The following is a 27,982-nucleotide window of genomic DNA, read 5'->3' on the forward strand; positions in this document are numbered from 1 at the left end:
TTTTGCGGTCCGTGAGACTTTGTTCTATAAAACCAAAAATAACTGCAAATATAGTTAAAAGTTTTTTAAACAAGCACAAATTTCTAACAGATAGCTTTAGATAAAGAGAAATTGCAAACAAATGTTGTTGTGTGGGTCTATTTTATAGCATTGAAATGGCTTTTCATCAGAATGGGATCCTCCTTGGCAGCTAGTTGAAGCTCATATAGATCATCAAGACATAGAATTCGGATCCTACAAACATTAGTTTCATGGCCAATTATGTCAAAGTCAATTATGATGCAAAGAAACCTTCTCAATGCTTCAAAAAAGTTTTTTCAAATTGAATGTAATTGCTAAGGCTGAGGTTTAAAAGAACATCTGATGACACCCCTGCGCCTACACCCCTGCGCCTACATCCAATATATCATAGATTTAGTGGTGTTTTCTAAAAGAAATTGTGTAATAAAGATATCTCCTAACCACAAACAAAATGTAGACAGTCATTTGTTGAGCTCAGTTTTTTCGTTTCTAGCAAGTTGTTTGATCATTGAAATAACTACAAATAAATACTAAATACAATATCTTAAAAGTATGATACTTTTATTTATCGTGTTAGATTTTATTGAAATGTAATGACATTATCTGACAAGTGCTGGGGTTCCATATATTTTGCAGATCAAAAGGGTCAAATGTAAAATTTGCCGTTTTTGTAACATCAGTTTGCATAGACAAAATAACTAGAAAAAACTGTACCTCCACTCGCCCAAGTGACGTATCCAGTGCCAGCAGAGTAGAGGAACTTTGGTACATTTGTTGAAGAGTCCCACTCTGCGCAACCAGAGTTTGCTGTAGAAGATATTTGCAGCCAGCCAGCGTCTCCAGTACAAGTAGCTTCAGTGTAACATATATAAAATGTTCTTCCAGAGTCACTAAGGAAACGGAGCAGAATATTAAAATCAAATAAAGTGGAGCAAAAACTGAACTGACAGAATGGTGCACAGAATAACGTAGTCAGCTAACAACATGCTGCAGATTGGTGCACAGAATAACGTAGTCAGCTAACAACATGCTGCAGATTGGTGCACAGAATAACGTAGTCAGCTAACAACATGCTGCAGAATGGTGCGCAGAATAACGTAGTCAGCTAACAACATGCTGACAACCAACTAAAAGAAATTTTGGATTTTTGTAATTTCTGCTGAGAACATTTTAAAGATGGACTTTCACAAAATCTTAGTAGATTTTATCAGATTTTTGTATCATTCGTGATCGTCTGACTGCCAGAATGTTTGAAGATTAAAATCGACAAAGCTTGATCGCGATTAAAATACTCTGAAGAAAAACACATGCAAAATTATATCACTAGTTGTTATCGTTGCTGTAGTTGATATCAGCTATTGCATTCAAGTGGCTGTGTTACGTGTCTCTATTCTGTCCGGTCTCTTTGTTGATCTGAACATTTTAATTATGATCAAGCTTTTTTCGATTTTAATCTTGAAACATTTTGGGAGCCAGACAACCTCAAACATTAATAACCTTCGCATATGATAGAAAAAATACTTTCTGGTAAAATTTATTGAAATTTTGTATAAGCTCATCTTTATATGTACGATCCAATAGTTTATATTCTGTTAATAATACTTGCGTATATTAAGCTCAAATTACATTGCGAACAGAGAACTGGAGTTTGTCTATGATGTATTTATCAGCAATGAAAGGCATTTAGAAAACATGACCAAAGCCGTTGAACATCTACCAATTTTATACTTATCACCCGATATTAGCGGTACAGCAAAACTCACCCCATTGTCCAGAATTTATGCGCGTGAGAGCTAGACAGGTCTGAGTAAGATGAAGATACGAAGTTTCCGGCAGAGAACCAGTTGGTGCGTGTCGAGCTAGTAGCATTGTACTGCATTGTCTTAAGCAAATTTCCTGTTTTATCCAGAAGATCCATTTTAATCTACAAGTATCATTTGTGTTCACAGCCGAAATCGAGTAATGAACTGTTTCGGTATCGGCAAGTCGGTTGTGCTCTTTAAGATTGCATGCTAGGCTTACGATGGCTAAGAAATGTAAATCCTCATGCGAATAGATTTGTAACAGAATACAATTTTTTTTTAATTACAAAACTTGTACTTTCTTAAATCGAATTAAGTTCAGTAATCCATGTGTCACCAAATGAACTCCCACTATTTTGAAAAATTTACCATCTCATTTCTGTATCGACTAAACTACATGTAGTTGTACTAATGGGTTTAGATGTATTAGAGAATGAATCTAAAAGATTTTTTGTTTAGAACAAGAATCATAGCCCGAGTTTTATTTGGATAATTATTATTCAGACATTCTTGGTTTTCGTTTGGAATAAAAACTCAATTATTCAGATTTTTCCTTAGGTCCATCTGATCATCTTCATTGAATTATTATCTGTTAACATATAGCAGCTAACTCCAACAGCAGACAACTCCTACAGTCTAACTGTTGTACTGTACCCAGTACTTGGAGGACAGTATAACTGCTGCAACCCACCCTGTACTTAGAAGAGAGGCTATCCCAGTAGTCAATCATCTGATTCTTCAAATAGTTGTTTGTAGTGTAAGAATCACTGGCTGAGAGATCAGCAGCTGGCACTGTCTGTTGGAAGCTTGAGTCCTATACAAGTATCAACTATTTATTTTATTCTCACAAATATTGACCAATTACATCAACAACATTATAAATGCATTAGAAATGAAAATTTGCAGTTAGTGCTAAAGGATTATTTTTATTTTTTCATGATTTTTAAATACCTAAAAAGGCAACGTTTAAATGACAGACAGTCAAATACTATTTAATCAAAATTTGAATATTTGAAAAAATGAATGCACAAAGTATCCTTTAATCACTTCACTCCTATTGCTACAGCAAATGTGGCATTACTAGAATATGTGTAATCTGTATTTATTCAAGTGAATTATTCACTTAAAAAGTACAGCTTGAATTCCTTGAAATAATATAATGCACTCATTATGCAAACATCTAATTCATGTAAACACATTCATAAAAAAGTCTGCATTTGATTGGGTTATCACTTACGTGATTGTAGGCATCATCAGGCATGACATTTTCGTATGCTATATGCTTAGTCATCAATTTCCAGAGACCTACAAGTAAGTACATGTACATCATGTGTGATAATGCCAAGCAGTGGTTATAAGGGTAAATATCAACATCTGGTTAATTTTCATTGGTTGAAATCAGCGACTTGACTGAAATCACCTCGTTTATCCTCTGCAGCTTCTTTATAGTTTTTTGTTTAGTTCTAACCAGAATCCTCTTTCGTAAAAGAAGCTCTTTCAATTTAATGCCAATCTGTTGCTAATCAGAGTCATCCCTTCTGTAGACGCAAAAACATGGCAGCAAGATATTGTGTAGATGATACCCAAGGCAACGTGTTCCAAAGACTGACCTGAGTTTTTGGTAAAGTACCCCGTGCAGCCAGAAATAGAATCAACATATGTCCAGTGAGCGTGGAAGTCGACTGTAGTCAGATAACAAAGGTCTGTGTTGGGGTCATAGCTGCAAGTAATATTTATGGTATTTTATTTCAATAAAAGATTTCATCATTCAAAATAAATTTACTTATTTTGCTATGCTAAGTTACTAGACAGCTCAGCAAATCAAGAATTGAAAAACAGATGTATAAAAAACACGTCAAAGTGAAGTAGAGAAATTGCTAAGCATTACCTGAAAGTTTTACAACTTGACATAGTTTGCAAACAAAGCCTGTAGCAGGCATTGAGGTCTACAACACTTGAGAAGACCATCTCGTATTCAGATCCAGACCTCCCATCACGAATTCTCAGATTGGAAAGGTATGAGTAAGATGCAGAGGCTAAAATTCAGTTATAGCAGGTTATACCAAAACATTGATACTGAAACACATAGACTTGTATTGCCTGTCATGATACACAAGCTGCATTCACTTGCATTGCGTGTCATGATATACAGGCTGCATTCACTTGCATTGCGTGTCATAATATACAGACTGAATTCACTTGCATTGCGTGTCATGATATATACATGCTGCATTCACTTGCATTGCGTGTCATGATATACAGGCTGCATTCACTTGCATTGCGTGTCATGATATACAGGCTGCATTCAATTGCATTGCGTGTCATGATATACAGGCTGCATTCATTTGCATTGCGTGTCATAATATACAGACTGAATTCACTTGCATTGCGTGTCATGATATATACATGCTGCATTCACTTGCATTATGTGTCAAGATATACAGGCTGCATTCACTTGCATACCAATACATATTTGTTTCAAGAGTTTCATTAACTTACATTGTGTGCCATTATGTATTTAAAACAAGCCTGCTAGCATTAAGCCACTTATGATTGTATCATACAAATCATACAATCATACTTTTGCATTTTTAGCCTATTAATAAAGTGAGCGACCTGTTATTTGCTATATACATGTACTAACTAAATTTCCTGCGCTGCACGGTAACAATAACAGTTTACAAACATTACATTACCTACATTACTTTGAATTACATCATCTTCACCAGTTTATAAGCTGTTTTTATCACTCATGCAATGCTAGGTATTCTCTAGTAAGGTCCTTAGGCCGTAAGGCCAGCTAGACCTTACGCGTGATGCAATGTTTTATGCGTGTTTTCAGATGAAATGAATGTCTTCACGATTAGTAATCACAATGCTTAGCTACACACATAGTCTACTGGGTAAACTCGTTACCTCCCAAAATAGAGGATCTGAGTTCAAATCTTTCACAAAGTAGATTTTACATTTTCAAAAGTTTATTGATATGACTGGGCATATAGACACTCACATTTATATATATTAATACATTAATACATGAAGAAAGAGGTCTTTCCAAAGTGTTTGGCAAAAATAGCTTTTTTAACCACCAAGAATTGTTAACCTCTATAAATGATTAAATTAAATATTAGTAACAACACTTGTACATGTACGTTTTTAAATTATTACATATTTTTTATAAGTTTGAAGCAAATACAATGACCCGAGTATAAAAAATGTGTGCAGCAAGTGATGAACTTGTGTTTGCAGACATTGCAACTGTCTGGAATAAAACTTACAGTGGACTTCAGTGCGGGAGGCAGGATCAAAGACATAGTAAGCATTCAGGCTAGAATCAGTGCCATGTTTGACATCTGAGAGGTAAGAGAAAGCGGTACTCTGGGAAGGGAATGCACATGTTCCAGAGCCGAACCTAAAAGCCAATATGTAGGTGGTTAATTGTATTAACTAGTCATGAACAGCAGTTGGTGATATACGACAAGGAACGTTGAATGCTGGCATTTTTTGTGTGACAATTCTAAAAGAGAGTTGAATATATAGTCAAGTTTTTAGGTAAGTATACTATTTCTTAAATGATAAGAAGTTTGACTAGCCCCTTAAAGCAATTTATTTGACAAATATGAGAAAGTGATTGGCATAAAAAAGCATCTCGTTAAAAGAATTAGCAAGATCATCAGAGCTGCAACTAGAAATACTTTTTGCCTAGTCCCAATCAACATTTGGACTTGAAGGTTTTTTATCTGCTCATATACTTTTACCTAAGCTATCCCTATTGAAATTTGAACTTTAAGGTTTTTATTTGCTGATGTCTATTAACCTGCAGTCTATTTGCTGATGTCAGCAAATAGCGGTTAACAGCGGTCTCAACATAAAACAAAATTAAACTAAAAAATAGTCAGCTTTAGGTCTTACGTAAATACTTTGCAGTTCTCTCCATAAGACAGATAACAGAGTCTGTAGCAGTCTTCAGCGGTGCTGACAACACTAGTAGATTTAGTGTTGACCGAACCATCATCTAAGCTATTACCAAGGTACATGTACTGCGATGAGAGGAGGGAGTAGGTGCTCAAGTAGACAGTTTCATCTGCAACAAAAATTATATGTAAATGAATCAAATTTTGTATTGCAATTTTAGCTTGAAAATTTAAATAAGTCGAGCAGTATTTTGTCATCTTTCCAAAGTTTACAACTTGGTTTTTGTCAGCTACCTTTAATAAACCTTGAAAAAAACCAATGGGCGGACAACTACATGATATCATATTGCACTTGAAGCCTCACGCTATGAAGTTCCCGAGTAGCATTTTGTTACTTTGGAAATTTGATTCTAGAACTCGTTTGCTGCTGATAGTTTATATGCTGTCAAAAGTCAGAGGGTTAAAATGCTTTCAGATTATTGCGGAGAAGATCAGAGTTTTCATACAGAATCGCCAAAAAACACTTACTAGAGGAACCTCTCTTTTGAAGAATATCAATCAGTAATGAATGTTGTTTTGATCTTTATCAAATCTTATAGACAAATATGAACTTTATTGACACAGGTCAAGGCCGTTTAAACCAAATTAGACCATGAGACAAAACCAAAAACGAAAGAAAATTAAGTAAATTAACTTCTGAGTAATGAAAGAAAAAGTTTTTTTTGCATAACGCTGTTCTCTAATATAAATTGGCAAGATGTTGGTATTCGGTAAAAGGTTTAGTAGACTGTCTGGAAAAGTAGGATGATATCGGTTGATCAGGCAGGTTAGAGATGCTATTTGTGTATTTTACACAGCAAACATCTAAAAACATGTTTAGCTCCTCAGCATTAAGATGCTGGTCATAACTGTTCATATCAGGTGGCACAACTCTGAAGCACAGTTTTTGAAAGTTTTCCAATGTTTCTTTATGTTTTTGATACAAAAAGATACCAGCTTGGAGCGACGTAAGACAAAATGGACAATATACGATTCTTAAGAAAGAGCGACATTTGCAGACATAAGTAAATGCTAGAGCTAAAAGACTAAATCTGAAAGTTATATCATATCGTCAAATGCACCAGTGTGCTCGGTAATTCAATAGATGTATTTTAAATGTAATACCAGCGTGCTCAGCAGTTCAATAGATGTATTTTAAATGTAGCACCAGTGTACTCAGTAGTTCAATAGATGTATTTTAATTGTAGTACCAGTGTGCTCAGCAGTTCAATAGATGTATTTTAAATGTAGGACCAGTGTGCTCAGTAGTTCAATAGATGTATTTTAAATGTAGTACCAGTGTACTCGGTAGTTCAATAGATGTATTTTAAATGTAATACCAGCGTGCTCAGCAGTTCAATAGATGTATTTTAAATGTAGCACCAGTGTACTCAGTAGTTCAATAGATGTATTTTAATTGTAGTACCAGTGTGCTCAGCAGTTCAATAGATGTATTTTAAATGTAGGACCAGTGTGCTCAGTAGTTCAATAGATGTATTTTAAATGTAGTACCAGTGTGCTCAGTAGTTCAATAGATGTATTTTAAATGTAGCACTCGTGTACTCAGTAGTTCAATAGATGTATTTAAAGAAGCTTCGGTCTAAACAGCTCACATGGAACATTAAAATGAGCATAAGTTACTGAACATAATCACAATTTGAATATTCATTTTGATTTAATTCTTTTAACTTAAAATTTTTTTTATTGAAAAATTTAATTGAAGTAACTTCAACTAAACTTAGTTAAGTAATCTATCATAGACTCAACTTATATTTAACTTTATAGATATTGCTCTATGGAATGTATATTGCTCTATGGAATGTATGTACCTGATGAGGTCTTAACTAAGATATAAGCTGTAGAGCCCGACAAAGCTTTCTGTGTCAACGAAGAAGCATCAAGACTTCCTGAATCAAATGGGATGTAACAGGTTGATGAAGCAAAACTGAAATAAAAGTAAAAACATAAATTTAATAAATTTGCTATCTTATAAAACTCTTATATTTGGAACATGCTTGAAACCGTCACGACAAAGAACTAATATGAACATTAATCAGAGTGCTTCATAAAATATTGTCTTTTATAGGCCTCAATCTCATCACGTTAAGTTTATTAGAGCACCACTCTACCACTCACACCACTCCACCGCATGCAAAAGTTGAAGAACTTTTAGCAGCCTACAATAAGAGCGATGCTGCAAGATGTTAACAAGTTCTCATGTGAGAAAAGAGTTGCAAGAGCCTACTAACTACGCATATATATGACAAAGCAGGCAACTCCAAGCGATGCAGCGCTCAATTGGCCATCTTACAACTTTCATTTGCTGTATAAATATGCCGCTGTTTATACATCTATTCGCATACATTTAGAACAATAAAAACAGTTAAGGACAAATGTCTTCAATGAGCGCATTCATGGATTTTGGTTAAGAAACCACTTACCTTAAACATCCTTAGCGTAACGAGGAATAATGCTAGTAAATCACAAATTGTGGGTCAGAATTGAATACTTTCAAAACTGTGTATTTGGCGACCATTTGGCAGAAATGAGACGACATCAAGAGTGCGCATCATACTTACTTGAAGACAACACATCTGCCACTGTTGACTATGTAGCAGATGGTAGCGCAGTCACTGTAAGAGTCAGCATCTATCAGGAAGTGGTAAATTGGATCTGTTTCAACCAATCCATTGTGGTAGGCAGTGCCACTCGCTGCCATGTAGCTACCGGCAGCAAACATCGTATAGGCTGTATGAAAATAATATTTTGCGACATGCAAAAGACAATATTGGAGCTGGCAAGATTTTAACTAAAAAAAACTTCAAATGAAATGTCAGAAAAATACTTACACGATATCAGGTAGGTTGTGTATGAAGCATCAGATGTATCTGCCAGTTCTGTGAATGTTGTAGTAAGGGGTATGTAACAAGTGTCAGAACCCCAGCTACAATGACACAAACAGTTTTATGAATGCAGAAGTAACTTGACATCACATTAATCTCGCTTAAAAACCTAATGCACTTTTTTGAAATTATTTACCCTATTTTAAAGTCAAGAACTTGTTTTTCTTACAACTTTAATAAATTGTAAAATATCTTGAAAGGTCTCAGCTCAGAGATAAAGCCAAGCCTTAAAATCTCAAATATGTCTAGCATTTGTCTCATTTTCAAGCACAGCATCAGAGTTTGTACTTTCCCCTAGAGAATAACTTGTATACCACTTTAAATATATTATTTTTGATTAGTTTTTCAACATCCAGACTGAAAAGCTGACAGGCAGGGTGATGTCTCTGCAATAATATAAAGTAGGCTATCTGACCCTATGAAAGGACATTTCATTGACAAGAAAAACATGCGGCCGCCATGACACCATGTAGTACATAGAAAGCCATACTCAAAAGATGTAATATTTTCGTCTTTGATCTTGCAATGGCAAGCAAATGTTACTTGATAAGACAATCTTTACTATAATAAGAGCCGTGCCTGTCCGTCTGTCTGTCCATGATAGGAAGTTGGGAAAAATATTGCATCTCTCAAAGTTCAAAATAATCATCATCTCCCCCTGCGCCATTCATTCAATTACCAGAGTTTCAGAATAAATGTGCACATACTTATTATCTGTGCCTTATTGACACACCTGACGATTCCCTACAGCACTTGAGACTGTAATAGTCTTTGCTATAATGAAAGTTGTGCTTTTACGGAAGTCCCGCTTCGAGGTTAGGAAAAAGATTCCTTTCAACAGGATTTGAACTTGCAACTTTTCGCTCGCTAGACCGACACTTATTCACCTCTGCTAATCAAACACTTTTCCTCCTCTAAGAATAATTGCGCAGTTACTTATAACATCTGACGATCTCTCACAAGGCATCAGACTTCCAGAGTACTAATAACTTATGAAAAGCCATAAAGCTTACTACCTACAGTCAAAATCACGCGATTTTTGTCATTTAGAAAAGTTGGAGACACTAAAACTGAGGAACAGCGTACCTGAAGGCGATACACTGGCCAGCATTGCTCATCTGACAGACTCTAAAGCAGTCTTCGGCAGAGCTAACCCATGTAACCTCGTAGTTGTTTGTTGAATCCGTGTAACTAATGCCTTTGTGGTAGATGTAGCCAGTCACTTCAGTGTTTGTAGGCAGTGACTCATTATACCCTTTAAAATGGAATCATTAAGTAGTTGTGCTCTCCTTGCATTGACTATCATTTCACTAAATCAAACTAAAACTCTTAGATCTTCCTTGTTACGGATGAAAGTCACAATGTTATTATAAATTTTGCCTTGTGACAGAAGTTTATTTCTTGAGACAATTAATAGCAAAATTTAGCATGGAAACTGTGAACACCATTGGACCAACTCGGTCCAATGGTGCCGAGTTGGTCCAATGGTGTTGGTTTAGTCTGTTCACCAAACCAACTCAAGCTCTGACTATACGAAATAGGTCAACTTTTTAGCCAATGAAATACAACATCGATATCTATTTCACTGGCTTGTTTTTTGGTACTATTTTACAGTGATATATGATTGTTCAATTTTATGCTTTACTCCATCAATGATAGCCATCAAAAACAAACAAACGCTGCAAATGCTGCATGCTATATGCAGAATTCATCGATCTTATATCGGTGACTGGTACGAAGCAGTTTTACGACCAATTTCCATTTTACGCCAAACAGACTTTGTCGGTGTGGAAGCAACTTCAATAAATGCACCTTCAGAGAAACATAAGATTTAGAACTTTCTGGAAACAATCTTCGCCCAAGAGCATTGCTTTAACAATCACTCAGATTCAGCTGAATGGCAATGTGGTATGTACAACTACCACTAAAATTGAAATGTACAGTAGTGATATTCGGTGCGTGATAGGTTGACAAGAGGCAGCGAGTGATTGAAAACACACCTGTACGCAGGAAGAGGTATGTGTTGAACTGGTTGCTATCATCTTTATCAACATCAGTGATAACTGTCGTACCATCGTCAAGAGGGAAGAAGCATTCTTCAAGTGAGTCTGAATAGCTGGTGAACAAATAAAAGAATAATGGTGAAATAGAGCAGCAATAACTACACATATTGACCTTTCAATTATTAATCTAAACTAGGACTAACCGAAAGGTCAGCTGAATGTGAATGACTCATCTATCACAAGCAATAAATAACACAAATTATACGCTTGAATCGTTTTGAAAAAACAGTTGAGAATCCAAATTGCATCGTATACGTGCACCATATGTTTTTTGATTGGTCAAAACTGCTTTCCTTTTTTATACAACCACAATATTTCACTACATTCTATTGAGTTTGATATATAGTATTGAACTCATCTCTATTCAATGATTCTCTGATACCAATACAAACTTCATTAGAAACTTAGCCTGTGCTATATAACTATGCCCCCTGAATCTTAGTAATTAATATCTTCATAAGAAAATAATCTGATACCCTGTCTTAAGTCACTGTGGGCAGAGAAGATAGTTTGTTAGCACAAAATGACCAGGACTAAAATTATGTTCATTTTATGGTTGACGTTTCTACAAATGATATTTTTATGCATGACTTTTTTATGGATAGTATTTTAATGATTCTTTCAATATGCTGAGGTCAAGAAATATGGGTATTTGCGTAAGACTGGATGAAGGAAATTAACTATTTGGCAATCATGTTTTGCAAAAGCATAAGTGATCAAAGGGTAGAGACTGTGAGTACTTTGAGGTGAAAAACATTTCCTAGGTACTGTTAGTAGAAAGATTGAAGCAGAATTATCAATCACATTGGAGCAGCATCTAGTAATAACACTTTGATATTCCTAGATATAAGCATATCATCTTGATACATGTCTCATGCATGAAAGAGGAGAGCTAGATAGATAAACAAGTTTACAATTACCTGATGGAATAACAGTTGCCGCTATTATGCACCAAACATATGGTGTAGCAGTCCTGGGCGCTTTCAATCGGTGATATTTCAAAGTTGTTACTTCCACTTTTAGACCACTTCTGATCAGCTACCAGCACATGACTGGCAGGCATGGTGACTGCATAGTCTGTGCAAAATAAAATACTTTTCTGGCCATTTATTTAAAAAGGATCTTCACAATGCGTATAAACTGTGAAAAACCAAATCCAAATTTCGTTAGACTGCAGCTAAAGCTGCGAGACTTTGTTAATTTATATAGGCTTATCCATTGATGATAAGTATGCTGACTTATATAAGTTTGTCTATTGATGATAAGTATGCTGACTTATATAAGCTTATCTATTGATGATAAATATGCTGACTTATATAAGTTTGTCTATTGATGATAAGTATGCTGACTTATATAAGCTTATTTATTGATATAAGTATTCTGACTTATATAAGCTTATCCATTGATATAAGTATTCTGACTTATAGAAGCTTATTTATTGATGATAAGTATGCTGACTTATATAAGCTTATTTATTGATATAAGTATTCTGACTTATATAAGCTTATCTATTGATGATGAGTATGCTGACTTATATAAGCTTACTTATTGATGATAAGTATGCTGACTTATATAAACTTATTTAATGATATAAGAATTCTGACTCATATAAGCTTATCTGTTGATGACAAGTATGCTGACTTATATAAGCTTATTTATTGATGATAAGTATGCTGACTTATATAAGCTTAGATATTGATATAAGTATTCTGACTTATATAAGCTTATCTATTGATGACAAGTATGCTGACTTATATAAGTTTGTCTATTGATGATAAGTATGCTGACTTATATAAGCTTATTTATTGATATAAGTATTCTGACTGATATAAGCTTATCTATTGATGATAAGTATGCTGACTTATATAAGATTATATATTGATGATAAGTATGTTGACTTATATAAGCTTATTTATTGATATAAGAATGCTGACTTATATAAGCTTATTTATTGATATAAGAATGCTGATTTATATAAGATTGTATATTGATAATAAGTATGCTGATTTATATAGGCTTATCCATTGATATAAGTATTCTGACCTATATAAGCTTATCCATTGATAATAAGTATGCTGGCTTATATAAAATTATCTATTGAGGATAAGAATGCTGACTTATATATGTTTATCTATTGATACTAAGTATGCTGACTTATATAAGCTTATCTATTGATAATAAGTATGCTGACTTATATAAGCTTGTCTATTGATAATAAGCATGCTGACTTATATAATTTTATCTATTGAAAATAGGTATGCTGACTTATATAGGCTTATCTATTGAGGATAAGATTGCTGACTTATATACGTTTATCTATTGATACTAAGTATGCTGACTTATATAAGTTTATCTATTCAAAATAAGTATGCTGACTTATATAGGCTTCTCCATTGATATAAGTATTCTGACTTATATAAGATAATATATTGATATAAGTATGCTGACTTATACAAGATTATCTATTGATATAAGTGTGCTGATTTATGTAAGATTATCTATTGATATAAGTATTCTGACCTATATAGGCTTATCTATTGATATAAGTATGCTGACATATAAGATTATCTATTGAAGATAAGTATGCTGACTTGTATGAGCTTATATATTAATAATAAGTAAGCTGACTTATATAGGCTTATCTATTGATAATAGGTATGCTGACTTATATAGGCTTATCTATTGATAATAGGTATGCTGACTTATATAGGCTTATTTATTGATACTAAGTATGCTGACTTTTATAAGATTATCTATTGATATAAGCATTCTGACCTATATAAGCTTGTCTATTGATAATAAGTATGCTGAATTATATAGGCTTATTTATTGATAAAAAGTATGCTGACTTATATAAGCTTAGATATTAATAATAAGGATGCTCACTTATATAGGCTTATCTATTGATAATAGGTATGCTGGCTTATATAAGCTTAGATATTAATAATAAGTATGCTCACTTATATAGGCTTATTTATTGATAATAGGTATGCTGACTTATATAGGCCTATTTATTGATACTAAGTATGCTGACTTTTATAAGATTATCTATTGATATAAGCATTCTGACCTATATAAGCTTATCTATTGATAATAAGTATGCTGAATTATATAAGCTTATCTATTGATAATAAGTATGCTGACTTATATAAGATTATCTATTGATATAAGTATGCCGACTTATATAAGATTATCTATTGAAGATAAGTATGCTGACTTATATAAGCTTTTCTATCGATACTAAGTATGCTGACTTATATAAGCTTATCTATTGATATAAGTATTCTGACTTATATAAGCTTATCCATTGATATAAATATGCTGACTTATATAAGCTTATCCATTGATGATAAGTATGCTGACTTATATAGGTTTATCTATTGATGATAAGTATGCTGACTTGTAAAAAAATGCAGATATTTTATTTTATATTCATTAATAAAAAGTGTGTAAATATGCTGGTTTGGCTTACATGACTATAAGAATGAAGCGTAAAGAGACTGGCTCACATAAAATATTTAGTTCCGTCTCTAAAGTTGCTGGGCCAAAATTTCAGATACCGATATTGTGTGAAACATAACTACCAGGTCATTAAATCTAATGATGAATATTCAAGAATAAAAACAAATGTGAGTGCTTACCAGTGGCAACAATCCGTGCAAAGAATCTGTGGTTACTTTGTTGTCTTAGAGTATCAAGTGTAAGGGAGCCAGTGTCATGCGGTACGACACACCTCAACACATCTTCTCTGTACCTGCAATTCAATTTAATGGCTATAACCCATAGCTATACCAGCTAGTATTCCTGTCTTCTGTCATCCTACCATTTGATGTGTTACGAGGGCGATTCGATAAGTAAAGATAATTTCCTTACAAGTTAGAATATTATTGTAATACATGCATCATTTTTTGGAGTTATGTTCTTTTAGGTGTTGTCTTCACACTGTAATCTTTTTCAATAACTTTGAGGCTACAAATTTTTTGGAGACTATTTCAAAATGGCTGCCCCTCTTGAAATTTGCTCACATGTTGAACAGAGAGCTGTAATAAGATTTTTGTCAAGTGAAGGAGTCAGACCAAGTGACAATTATAGGAGATTGAAAGCTCAATATGGTGACAGTTGTTTAAACCAAAACAGAGTTTTCAAATGGGCTAGCAGTTTTAAGGAAGGAAGGACCTCTATTGAGGATGAACCAAGGTCAGGCAGGCCAAAAGAGGCAGCTACACCATCCAATTTGGAGGCTGTGGACAAGCTTGTCAGAGCAGACAGGAGGATAAAGGTAGAGGAAATTGCTGAATCATTGAGCATCTCCATTGGAACAGTGCATTCCATTCTTCATGAAGATCTTGGGTACTCAAAGGTGTGCTGCAGGTGGGTACCCAAAATTCTCAGTGATGCCACCAAAGCTAAGCGATTGGAAATGTCTAGGAAGAATCTGGACAGGGTTAAAAAAGAAGGTGATTCCTTTTTAAACAGACTTGTGACTTGTGATGAGACTTGGGTGACACACTATGAGCCAGAGTCAAAGCAGCAGTCATTGAGGTGGAAACACCCATCATCTCCTGTCACAAAGAAGTTCAGAGCACAGAGAAGTGTCAAGAAAGTGATGTTGACAGTGTTTTGGGATGTGAGAGGCCCCATTACAGTAAGCTTTCTTGAGCAGGGAATCCCAGTAAACAGTAAAAATTACTGCTACCTGCTACAGCAAGTCAAGAAGGACATTAAGAACAAGAGAAGAGGCATGCAATCTCGTGGTGTCATTCTCCACCAAGACAATGCAAGGCCCCACACTGCCACTCGAACCACTGAGACCATAAACCAACTAGGTTGGGAACTGTTGGACCACCCACCTTACAGCCCTGATCTTGCACCTTCTGACTATCATCTCTTTGGTGCTCTAAAGTCCTATACCGAAGGGATTCATATGGAGACTCACGACGAGGTCAAAGCTACTGTGAGCGAATGGTTTTGAAGGCAATCTGCAGAATTTTATGCAGATGGGATCAAGAAACTGGTACCAAGATGGCAGAAATGTGTTGACTTGTCTGGCAATTATGTTGAAAAATAAAAAATAAATAAAGTATCTAATTCAACTACAACTTGACTTATTGTAAAATTATCTTTACTTATCGAATCGCCTTTGTACTTACTAGCCATAAAAATACTGTATGTTAGTTCAGCACATAAAGGATATGTATCTATAAAAAATATATGTATATGTAAAAAGCGATATATATTTGTGAAAATGCGTAGAAAATATTTTCAAAGAACTGTTGGCATTTTACTTTATTTCACACCACAAAACTTTAATAACATACATATATATTGATAAAGTTTTATTATATGGAAAAAAGTAAAATGTCTACAGCTCTTTTAAAATATTTTATAAACATTTTCACATTTAGAAAACATTATCTCTACAGTTTGTATTGCAATGACTAATGTGAAGCTCTTTATCTACATACCATTTACAGGTACTTACCCAATATCATATATGTCGTTTAAATGATGAAAGATTTAGTGTGTATCAATGACTACACATGTGTATCAAGTGTGTTTGTGTCAAAAGCTGCCACAGAGAAAGAATCCGAGATCAACTTACGTATAGGTAAGACATCTTCCGCTATTGCGCTCAAAGCAGAGTGCAAGACAGTCTTCCTCATTGTTCACACCATCTATTGCGAAATTGTTGACGTCTGCCCAACTAGAGCCCGAACACAGTATGAGAGACGGAACTTTTACAAGATACTGGTTGCTGAAGGCATATGCTCCGATGGCATAAGCTGTGCAACAAATAAATGTAACAATTACAATAAAACAAACTTTTGCCTTTCTAGCACATCCATGAGAAGTAATGGCATTGTTTCTGTTTCAACCCAAGATATATTAAAAATGATCAAAGGAGCTTCATATATTTCCTGAATGCTTATTGACTCTTATTGACTCTAAACACACTTACAAACACGCACCAAATAAGACATATTTAAACATACATAAACTCTCGCTTGTATGTGACTTAGTAACAGTGGTAACAGCAAAGAAAGCTATTAAGTTATATATAGCTCTTCAAGCCATTAGGCAACTGGCAAGATGTTTAACTTTGAAAAATCATCCAAGATCAAATATTGGCTTGTTCAATGGGCCGTCAAATTGTAAAGCAATAAATGCCACATCACTAAAAAGTGTGTTGTATATTACTATGGCAGGGAGTTAACAAACATATTTTTATGCACTTCAGTTAGACAGTTGCAAGAGTTAACAAACATTCAAAATATTATTGCTTTTTATTATTATTGTAAATTATTTGTAGCTCAGCTGACTTTCACATATTTTAACTAATTCTGCGTCAAATAAAAATAAGTTAATAAAATGATATATATCATGGTTTTATAAAAACCATTTCAATTGAATTATTCTCAATTTTTTAATATTATACCACAAATACAAATACTCTCACTATCGCTAAAATTGATCTACTAAATTTTAAAAATCTAACATTATTTTGGCATCGTTCTCATATTGAAAGTTAATACTTGATGCTTTCTACATCATAATAAATTGAGTTGTACAAACTCAAAGGTTATGATCTACATCTTGCTACAATCATACAAGCTAGGCCTAATGAAGCGAGTGCAGTCAAAAATAAGCCAAATCACTTACGTGTTATCACCAAGGTGTTTTCAGAAGCATATGCTGTAACTACAGCATCATCTAGTGTCAAGCTTCCAGCAGGTGAAGGAAATAAGCATTTATTCTCCGAAGCAAGATAACTAAAATTGAATTTGCATAGAAGTAAAACTCAACACCATTTCCTATTATAACATCGATAACTTCTTAAGTTAATATAAAAAAAAAAATTTGTAATGGCTTTCTTTATATTTTCTCATCGATCTCTTTTTACGCTAGATTAACATAAACTATTTTCAATGTCTTTTCATTGCGTCACGCTGTTTGCTTTTTGAAACAGAAAAACCCAGTGAAAAATTTCTAAACATAAACTAGACAACTTCAACATTTTCGACTTTTGTAAAACTGATTCTGCTTCAGCAAACTTATCATTCTAGATGTACTTACACAAAACTACTAGATTCTTCCTGAATTTATTAGTATGTTTCTATTATTCGAGATTGTTTTTGAGTTTTAATGCTCGTGTTGATCTGACTGCCAGAAATTTTTAATACTAAAACAACAAAATTTCATTGCAATTAAGATGCATAGAAGGGAAGTATGTGTAAAACAAGGTCACTAGTTGTTATCGTTGCTTTAGTTAATATTTGCTATTACGTTTAAGTTGCAGTGTTACGTGTCTCTATTCTGTCCGATCCTTTTGTTGATCTGAACATTTTAATTATGATCAAGCTTTTTTTGATTTTAATCTTGAAACATTTTGGGAGTCAGACAACCTCAAACATCAAAAACCATCGCATATGATAGAAAAAATTCTTTCTGGTAAAATTTATTAAAATTTTGTATAAGCTCATTAAAATTAAAATTAATAAAACTTGATCTCAATTAAAACGCTCAGAAGAAAAATGTCTGCCGAAATTATGTCACTAGTTGTTATCGTCGCTGTAGTTCATTTGCCATTTCATTAAAAGCTGCAGTATTACGTGTCTATATTGCGTTCAAGTTGCAGTGTTACGCGGCTCTATTCTGTCGGTCTCTTCGCAACTATAGATGTCATAATCATACTTGCGCTTGATATTAGCTTTTGACTACGATCAAGTTTCATCGATTTTAATCGTTTTAATCGATTAAAATTTTTAAAAGTTTTAAAATCGATTAATAATTTTAATCGATTTTAATCCTGGCAGTCAAATCACCACAAACATCTAAAACAATTGCAAATGATAAAAAATACTGATACTTTTTGATAAAATTTACGAAAGTTCTGTGCAAGTTCATCGTTAACTCAGACAGTAAAATAGTTTTTGTAAAAGACTAACTGAAACAAACAAACAGTCTGTTTATTCTACAAGAACTTCATTCCCTACATTGTAACATAATGAGCGCATCTACCAGAGAACATTTTAAAAGTCAGTCAATGAAGAAATAATGTTGACGGATAACTTTATACTTTTTTGTTTCTAACACGCTAAAATTGTAGTTTAGGATAAGATCTAAAACTACCTATTCTTAAGTTTTTCACGTAATATGAAACTGGACTTTTTTATATATAGCTAAATTTTCTGTTGATTCAAGATCTTTCATGCTTGTACATCTTGAGGATAGTTGTATATATCAACTTATAAAACATGCCTACATTACCAACTTTCTTATAAAAGAACAAAATATATTTACTAGTATTTTATTGAGTTTGAATGTAAAATCAGACGATAATCTGTGTAAATTCAAATGATAATCAGATGATAATTCACAAGTCCCAAAAATTTTATTTCTTGTTGTTAATTACACCGTTTAACAAATTATTGATGATTTAACAGGATCTTATTGGTATCTAAAGCATTTGATTTTAACATTTTAATTGGCTAGAACTCAAATGTTTTTGTGAAGTCACAAAAATACCTTTACCATACACAAAATGACCAAACTTTAATTCTGACAAAACATCTTGTCGGTAATTTGAACAAAACTTTGTTGTAAAATAAATTATTTATGGTCTAATAATTTAGTCTTACGCTAAGCAAACCAATTTGTGGTGTTTTATCGGCTATTTTGTTTGGCATGTAATATGCTTCTCAGTGCTGCCAATGAGGATTGGGCAAACATAGCTTGCGCTCAACATTTTCAGCCGAAAGGTAAACATGCAAAGAACACAGGTTAATCATTGTCTGAGCTGCACTAAATTTTGAAATCTAAGGAAGAAGTTCTATGATCTCATTTGAACACTTTCCAACTGAAAACTATCATTCACACCAAAAAAATCTGTTGATTTGACTTAGTTCGCTGATTTATGCAGTCTTGAAAAACTAATCTTACCAAACATCTGTTGATTTAGTGATCATATTGACTCATACAGTCAATGAGAGTTCCTCGAGTTTCAAAAAGTGCAACAAGAGTCGTTTTGTTGCGAAAAAAAGGAAGACCTATGTTGCTTAGCTAACCGATATAATACATAACTGCTAGGAGTACAGAGAATAGATTTAAAAACAAAAAGTATGCGTACAATAGTTTTAAGAGAATTAAAAAACCAAGCTCATTAAAAGAAATCATTTTTAACGAGGATATATAACCATAGTGAGTAGATGCAAGTAGCTAAAAGTGTTAAATGACACACTTTCAACTTCTCAGCTCTAGTTTTTCAAATGTGCTGATCGGCTATGGATAAGATCACATCTTTTCAACATGCATTTAATTATGGATTATCACTCTACCAGCCAAAGCTATGACTAGATAGTAATACAGTAAAATATAATGCAAATACAATTTTAAAAGCTTGAAAAATGATAAAAGAAAAATAAATACAAAAATAAAAAAGAGACAGCAGGTTGAACCAGCTATAAAAAGAGACAGCAGGTTGAACCAGCTATAAAAAGGCAAATAGGAGAAGATAAAAAGAGGGCCAGTAAAATATAATTGTAAGTAGTGCAGAAAATTGTATCTAAAATATGATGGAAAACAAACTTGATACCTGATAGAGAAACAGTTGTCATCAGTGTTCCAGAGGCATGCAGAGTAGCAGTCCTGTACTGTTGTGGCACCGATAGCAATATAATTGCTAGCTGCATCTGTGAGTTGCACGTCAGAGACAGTGACATAACCTTGCTCTTCTAGTATCACGAGTGTCCTGTCTGCAATTAGCGGATATATCTGGGAGCCACCACGGACTAACTTAGCCTTACATTAGATCACATTTATGCAATTCAGTTGTTCACCTGTTTGCATCTTATCTCGACTAGTACGCTCGGAGGAGGCTCGGCAAACCCGTGCACCGTGAAAGACCGTCATGAGTAATCACTATGTGTATAATTTATTCTTTCGCTACCAAATTCATTTATTTAGCGAGACATAATTACCTGTTCGGTAAAACTTAGTATTTGACAGGAGCGCATATAAGCCGTCATAACTTTTGAACCACATGGTCTATAAAAATATTTCGATACAAAATTAATCATCATACAATGTTACATCAGCTGCCACGAAAATGACCACAAATGCGTGGCAGAGTAAGAACAAACACTTTTTCGGCCACTTTTAGAAAGACCATGAGCATGTCTGAAACAGACGATTTATCAATATTGTTACAGTTTACAGCCTTATTATTACTAAAAAAATATGAATAATAACTCTCAGGTATACTACTGCTCAATAAAAATCACTCAAAATACATTGATCTACGATTAGTAAAATGTCGGAGCTGTAATGCGTCTACCCTGACTGATCATTGCTAACAATATATTGCAATGAAAAGTAAAAAAAAATTTGTCAAGCGAAACTAAACTCAGAATGGGTTATTAAAATGCAAATAATTATTTCCTTTCGTTTAAGTACAAATATGACAGAGTAATTTATTGACAACTCAGTAATCATAAACGATTTGTACAAAGCTTGCTAAAGCTGAATTATGCGACTCTTGCCCATACGGAAACGCTTTGCCGAGTCGAAAAGTCAGGTTCTAACATGTATTTAACAGAAATATAACTTTTTTGTAGCCAGGCTAATACCTGCTGTCAAGTTAGGTTCTAAGAGTGTTTTTAGACTGACAGACAGACAGACAGACACTGCTTCTATTATAGTATAGACGAGATGAATGCCTGGCATTGCCCAAGTAATAAAAAACTCTTTTCACAGAAAATTTATTTTTATTTAACATATAACAACAATTACCAATCCAACTTTCAAACTTCATATCATGCGAAAAGTGTTTTGTACAGTTCAAATAAATTAAGAAAAAAATAAAACAATTGTAAAGGTTTTTAAACTTTTTCAAATGGCTGTAACGTTGAAATTTTATATAATGAAAAAAACCTTGTTTGAAATACATATATTGAGAGACAAAATAAAACAAATTTAAAGGTGATGAAAAGCAACTAAAATAATTAGCAAGTAATGGCTGAATAAATCTGTCTTGCTACGACTATAATGAAAAATTATTTGTTATTCAATTATATGATGGTAATATGTTTCAGTGTTGTAGCAAAAATATTGTATAGACGTATAGAGTGGTATAGAAACTCATAGCAATTATCTTATGCAAACACTCCCTAATAAAAATCATCAAAATTTTATATACATATTAAAAATTAGTAACAGAACAATATGTTAACTAAAGTTATCTACAGTAACTTTAGTGTATTTACTGGTTATGATCTGCAAGGAAATTTAATGCTACAATGCACTACGTGCAGTAAGTATTGTGGGAAGTACTTACCTTCGATGCAAAAGTATAACATGAGCATTGAATTTAACTTACATGTAAATGAATTTAGCTTACTAAACACATACTTAAAGCTAAGTTTTAGTATACATTTTACTAAATTGAACTTTAACTTTCAACTAAAATTTAATCACTTAGCTGTTTCGAATTCGTTCTTACTATAACTTATAAGAACGCTAAAACAAGATAGCGAGCAACATATATCTCTTTCAGGTGTTATGGGAGGGATTTTGGAAAACAGCATATCACAATTTTGGTCATTACCTCATAATCAGTACACCAATTGCCAAATTTTAGTTTCGAGAAACGAGGTAAAGTGAGGTAATCTTTGCATAAACTTCAAGAAAAGTCGGCAAAATTGATCGTGGGTAAAACACTCAAAAGAAAAAGATGTCTTTTCTTTTGAGCATTTCAACAACGATCAAGTTTTGCCAATGTCAATCTAAAAAACGTCCTGGCAATAACATCACCTCAAACAACAAACCAATCTCAAGTGATAGAAAAATCTCTATACTTTTTGATAAAAATGTTTTAAACTTTACATTAGAAGCATTTAATTTGAAACAAGCCATTTTTGCTTTTGATTTATATTATAGATTGTATATGTACATGTATCTACTAATAAATAAGTAAATACATGCATTTGTGACAGTGCTCTGATAACTCGAACGCTCTGATAATTCGAACACTTTTGCTTGGTCCCTTGAAGTTTGAGTTATCCGAGTTTCACTGTATATAGATTGGTCTACTTCTTTTATAACAATTCCTCTTATTCCACTTATTAAAATTGTTAATAAACACTGTTATTTTTCAAGTAGAATTATTTCAAAATTAATAAGTTAGTTAAGGCACCAGCAAAAAAGTAAGTGTCATATTTATTACTTTAAGATACTTACTGGTAAAAAAGTAAGTGTCAAAGCCACTATCAGAACTGTTTTTCAAGCCACCAATTTGGAGAGTGCCATCATCATATGCAAATCGGCACTTCTGCGTCCCGGAAGAATAGCTACAAAACACACCATCATAGCTACAACACACATTACCATAAAAACAACACAGATTGTCATAGCTACAACACACATAGTTTCTGGCTGCTTGCTGTTAACTTGTGGCCCAGCGCCTTGACTAGCAATGCTACTGCGCAGTTTGGGCCTCATCATTATTTCTTTTCTTTTTCTTTTTTTTTTTCTGTTTTCATACTTTTTGATGAAATAAAACAAACAAACAAACAAACATTACCATAAAAACAACACAGATTGTCATAGCTACAACACACATTACCATAAAAACAACACAGATTGTCATAGCTACAACACACACTGTCACAAAAACAACACACAGTGCCATAGCAGAAACACACACTGTCACAGCTATAATACACATTGTCATAATTAACATACACATTGTCATAGCTGCAACACACACTGTCATAGGTAGACAGAAACACCTTGAGACATAAATACGCATTGTGATAGCTACAACATACATCGTCATAGCTACAATGCAAAAAGTTATAACTACAGCAGAACAAGGTAGCAAAAATGTACTCTACAAAAATATATATATATAATTTATATATATATATATAATTTATATATATATATAATTTACGGTAAAAGTTGCTTTATAATATAGCAAACAGTGATCCAAAGAACTTGGCTATAATACAACATAACAAAGTCAAACCTTAGAGCAACACAGCGCCCATCATGTCTAGTCAAGCAGAGTGCATAGCAATCGTCTATATCAGTTACTCCTTCTTTGATGAAGTTCCAATATACTCCATTTATACCACCACGGGCATGATAGTAGAAAACATTGGAGAAGATCATATATCCTTCCACTGGCAGTGTCACATTTGCATAGTCTATAAAGATTTGCGATATGGTTGATGAGCACTAATGAATACACAACTTGTGACAGGCATGTTTAAGCATTCGATCTTAACACTTCTTTTATGTCAAGCATCAATACTATCTGACCAAACTCTTCTATAACTATCAATTATTAAAAGAAAAGCAATACAAACATATCAGCTAGCAAAAAATGGCTGCACTAACCAATTTGTTGCACTAATAATTCTAATTTACTGATGAATGCATTAGGCATTTGGCTAATGAACTTACATAACAACAAAACATTCCACGCATTGATATATTCATATCCTAATAAATGTATTGATTAATGCATGCACTAATAAATGCATTGAATAATACATGCTACAATAAATGCACTGATTAATGCATGCACTAATAAATGCATTGATTAATAGATACGCTAATAAATGCATTGATTAATGCATGCAATTATAAATGCATTTATTAATGTGTACACTACTAAATTCATTGATCAGTGCATGCGCTAATAAATGTATTGATTAATGCATGTACTAGTAAATGTATTGATTAATGCGTGCACTAATAAATGTATTGATTAATGCATGTACTAATAAATGTATTGATTAATGCATGCACTAATAAATGTATTGATTAATGCATGCACTAACAAATGTACTGATTAATGCATGTACTAATAAATGTATTGATTAATGCATGTACTAGTAAATGTATTGATTAATGCATGTACTAATAAATGTATTGATTAATGCATGCACTAATAAATGTATTGATAAATGCATGTACTAATAAATGTATTGATTAATGCATGCGCTAATAAATGTATTGATTAATGCATGCACTAATAAATGTATTGATTAATGCATGCACTAACAAATGTACTGATTAATGCATGCGCTAATAAATGTATTGATTAATGCATGTACTAACAAATGCATTGATTAATGCATGCGCTAATAAATGTATTGATTAATGCATGTACTAATAAATGTATTGATAAATGCATGTACTAGTAAATGTATTGATTAATGCATGTACTAATAAATGTATTGATTAATGCATGTACTAATAAATGTATTGATTAATGCATGTACTAGTAAATGTATTGATTAATGCATGTACTAATAAATGTATTGATTAATGCATGCACTAATAAATGTATTAATAAATGCATGTACTAATAAATGTTTTGATAAATGCATGTACTAATAAATGTATTGATTAATGCATGCGCTAATAAATGTATTGATTAATGCATGCACTAATAAATGTATTGATTAATGCATGCACTAACAAATGTACTGATTAATGCATGTACTAATAAATGTATTGATTAATGCATGTACTAATAAATGTATTGATTAATGCATGCACTAACAAATTTAAGACCAATTTATCTACACAATTGGTTTACCAGAGTTTACAGAAATAACTTATAGTAACGCAACTGTTCAGTGAAAATACCTGAGAAAATGTAGGACTGTGTTTTCACATCTGTTGACCAGACTAAATCACCAATGGTAATTGATGCAGTGTCAATGGGGAAAGTGCAGGTGCTTGTATTTGATGCATAACTGCAAACCATAAAGTGAAATATCAGCCAAGTTTATCAAAAATCAATAACTGTTCAAAAAGCATTATTTTATGTTTTGTAGTCTCAAAGTTGAACTTTTGAGTGAAGTCAACTCGAGAAACAGTTCAATGTAATACGAGTGAGGTTAAGGAGGATATTGCCACAAAAATCTTTACTGCAATAAAAACCGTGCCCATTTGTCCGCCTGTAGCCATGATCAGAGCGATAGGAAAAGATACATCAGACGGGAATTGAACTCAGGTACTCAGTTTGGTGAACAGATGCACAAACTACTTTACCACTCAGCCACATTTTGGAATAGTTGTGTTTATAGTTATTACACTTGATGATTTTTCACGGTAAATGGGACTGCCAGTGTAATATTACAATACCATTTTCGCTTCATATAGTCTGTTTAATGTCCACAATCGAAAGAATAAAAAACACAATATAGAAAAAAGTTTTAAAGTCATGGTTTAATATACTTTGTCATCCATAGTAATAAAGACCATTTTTATTGCGTTCGTCTTAGTCTGCGTAAATGCAATCGCTTCACATTTTGTCATCGATTTCCTTCAAACTTCACGCGCATGTGCTACGTGCCTTCTACCAGAACACAAAAATATTTGCTTTTAAATCTCCGATCAGTTCCTGAGAATCTTAAAACATTATTCAGTTTGTTTATGAATAAAAATGAAACCTCGATCTTTTTATCTTTAACAAATTTCAGATCAATCAGAATTATTGAATAGTGTGCTTCGATCTTGACTAGGCATGGGTCTAAGTTTCCTGTATCCCATCATTACTGTTATATACTGTGTTGGATCCTGCGACCAACACGTAGAGGCGACTAGGTCGGCTTACTCTACCGGTCTGCATTCACTCTTCACAGGGGCTGTGTAAGGGTTGCCCGTGACCAACACGCGGAGGCGACTAGGTCGACTTACACCACCGGTCCACATCAACCACCTTACAACAGGAATTGCTCCCTGAGTGGTACTATACTAGTTCGACAAGGTCGACCTGAGGTCGACGGGGTCGACAGTGTTTCTGTGGCTTTACTCCCAAAGCACAGTCCATAGACTGAGTCTTGGAGTAAAGTAAGTGCTCGGTGTGGTTCTGCTATTGCGCAAGTAACAGAAGAGTATGGTTCCAAATGCAAGGCATATATTGAACAACGTAAATGAGCCGAGGCTCTGCCTTAAATACAGCTGATTATGCAAATAAGGTAGCAAAGGCCAGCCTCTTTTAGGGGCGTGGTTACATAAATGAAAAAGGGAGTACAACTCCAAATGATATAAAGAAAAAGGAGATAGCAACATACGTTTCCATCACAATACTCATGTTTCCGTAAGATAACTTTATAGCTAAGATTAAGCTAATAAACAAATGTAAATAATTTGGTGTGTTAATGCAACCTTGGTTCTTCAACTGAGGCGGGCTCAAGAATACCATGATCAAAATGACATCGATGTACTACGTCTAAAAACAAAGTTACGTTGCTAATGTACTTTGAAAGATTATTTTTGGCCAGATGCTTACACATTTTAACTTGAAATTTTTTCTAACTTTAGTGTCGGCTTTCTCATAGAAAATAAACTGAGCTTTTCACTTTACCTTTTCAACTCTATCCACTATGCCAGTGACCGATGTAACTGGCTTGACAACATGCTAACTAAGAGTTTATCGCGTAAAGTAACCAGCTAGGTCAGCACATCTTTGCCTGATGGCTTTGTTCAAGTAGCAGCACCTTGGGAAGATTCGTTGATTCAGGCAAGAACACAGAATGTCACAATGCTAAGGCTGCCAGGAAAATACTAATAGGCTGAGAAAAAATTTCTCAAAAGGAAAAACCTACAGAATGCTTTAAAGTTTTTCCAAAGTCACAAAGTTTGTTAACAAAATGAAAACCAGTTGAACTGCTCCAATTTTGCCACATCTCTAGAGCAGTGATATAGCTGTTAGGCAGAGAGCTTTCTGACATGCTGACGTGTATACAGTATATCATTCTGTTAAGATATGAAAATTCAAGGTGAAACAAAGGTCGACTACGACTGAGTAGCAACATCCTCAATTGCTACCGGCAATTCAGATTCAAAATTACAAATTTACTTATTGACCTAGCCTGTGATCTAAAGAGTAAAGAAGAAAATATATTTGTTTCCGCAGTCTATATTTAGAGTAAAATTGATTATGTGACAAATATGTGCAATTTTAGTCTTGTGGTTTAAAAGCTTTTTGATGGAGTGCTTAGCAAGGCTAGGAACAGTGCTCTGTGAGGTTGCTACAGTTAACATCTGTTGTGTTTACAATAAACGACTAACATTGTATATTTGTTCAAAATCAACCTTGTTATTTTAATCACATTCAGCAAAAATATTTTTATATGACAGCTACAACAGGTTAAAATGTCTTGGTTTTTTGATGCTAGTACTGCTGAAAAGCAAAAAATAACTTAAATATTTTGAAAGTT

The 27,982-nt window shown here is 33.5% G+C and overlaps 2 protein-coding genes and 1 long non-coding RNA gene across 3 annotated transcripts; 1 reads left to right on the plus strand and 2 right to left on the minus strand.

Moving 5' to 3' along the window:
- LOC137406435 (uncharacterized) lies at nucleotides 1–14,449 on the minus strand. Its single transcript, XM_068093019.1, has 16 exons — nucleotides 14,384–14,449; nucleotides 11,663–11,819; nucleotides 10,680–10,795; nucleotides 9,766–9,934; nucleotides 8,626–8,720; nucleotides 8,356–8,524; nucleotides 7,606–7,721; nucleotides 5,736–5,907; nucleotides 5,102–5,235; nucleotides 3,712–3,859; nucleotides 3,434–3,543; nucleotides 3,061–3,128; nucleotides 2,515–2,637; nucleotides 1,785–1,945; nucleotides 736–911; nucleotides 1–234 (listed from the first exon to the last, which is right to left on the minus strand). Exons 2-16 carry the CDS (start codon nucleotides 11,803–11,805, stop codon nucleotides 191–193), a joined length of 1,944 nt encoding a protein of 647 aa, XP_067949120.1. The 5' UTR covers nucleotides 11,806–11,819; nucleotides 14,384–14,449; the 3' UTR covers nucleotides 1–190.
- Nucleotides 14,450–14,739: 290 nt separating this feature from the next.
- LOC137407097 (histone-lysine N-methyltransferase SETMAR-like) lies at nucleotides 14,740–15,714 on the plus strand. Its single transcript, XM_068093702.1, has one exon. The coding sequence runs from the start codon at nucleotides 14,740–14,742 to the stop codon at nucleotides 15,712–15,714; it is 975 nt and encodes a 324-aa protein (XP_067949803.1).
- Nucleotides 15,715–20,368: 4,654 nt separating this feature from the next.
- LOC137407386 (uncharacterized) lies at nucleotides 20,369–23,903 on the minus strand. Its single transcript, XR_010979953.1, has 3 exons — nucleotides 23,767–23,903; nucleotides 22,977–23,086; nucleotides 20,369–20,494 (listed from the first exon to the last, which is right to left on the minus strand). It is a non-coding gene; the product is annotated as an uncharacterized lncRNA (long non-coding RNA).
- Between the last annotated feature and the right edge of the window lie 4,079 nt (nucleotides 23,904–27,982).

The sequence above is a fragment of the Watersipora subatra genome, chromosome 10 (assembly GCF_963576615.1).
Source record: "Watersipora subatra chromosome 10, tzWatSuba1.1, whole genome shotgun sequence".
Classification (NCBI taxonomy): domain Eukaryota; kingdom Metazoa; phylum Bryozoa; class Gymnolaemata; order Cheilostomatida; family Watersiporidae; genus Watersipora; species Watersipora subatra.

What these genes read in the sequence shown, in the direction of transcription:
- LOC137406435 (XM_068093019.1), bottom strand. Translation starts at nt 11,805, where the DNA reads ATGCCTGCCAGTCATGTGCTGGTAGCTGATCAGAAGTGGTCTAAAAGT. An exon ending in CTCCCGCACTGAAGTCCACT is followed by an intron (nt 3,860 to 5,101) that starts GTAAGTTTTATT and finishes ACTGAATTTTAG; the next exon opens with CCTCTGCATCTTACTCATAC. An exon ending in CGTCACTTGGGCGAGTGGAG is followed by an intron (nt 235 to 735) that starts GTACAGTTTTTT and finishes TAATGTTTGTAG; the next exon opens with GATCCGAATTCTATGTCTTG.
- LOC137407097 (XM_068093702.1), top strand. Translation starts at nt 14,740, where the DNA reads ATGGCTGCCCCTCTTGAAATTTGCTCACATGTTGAACAGAGAGCTGTA.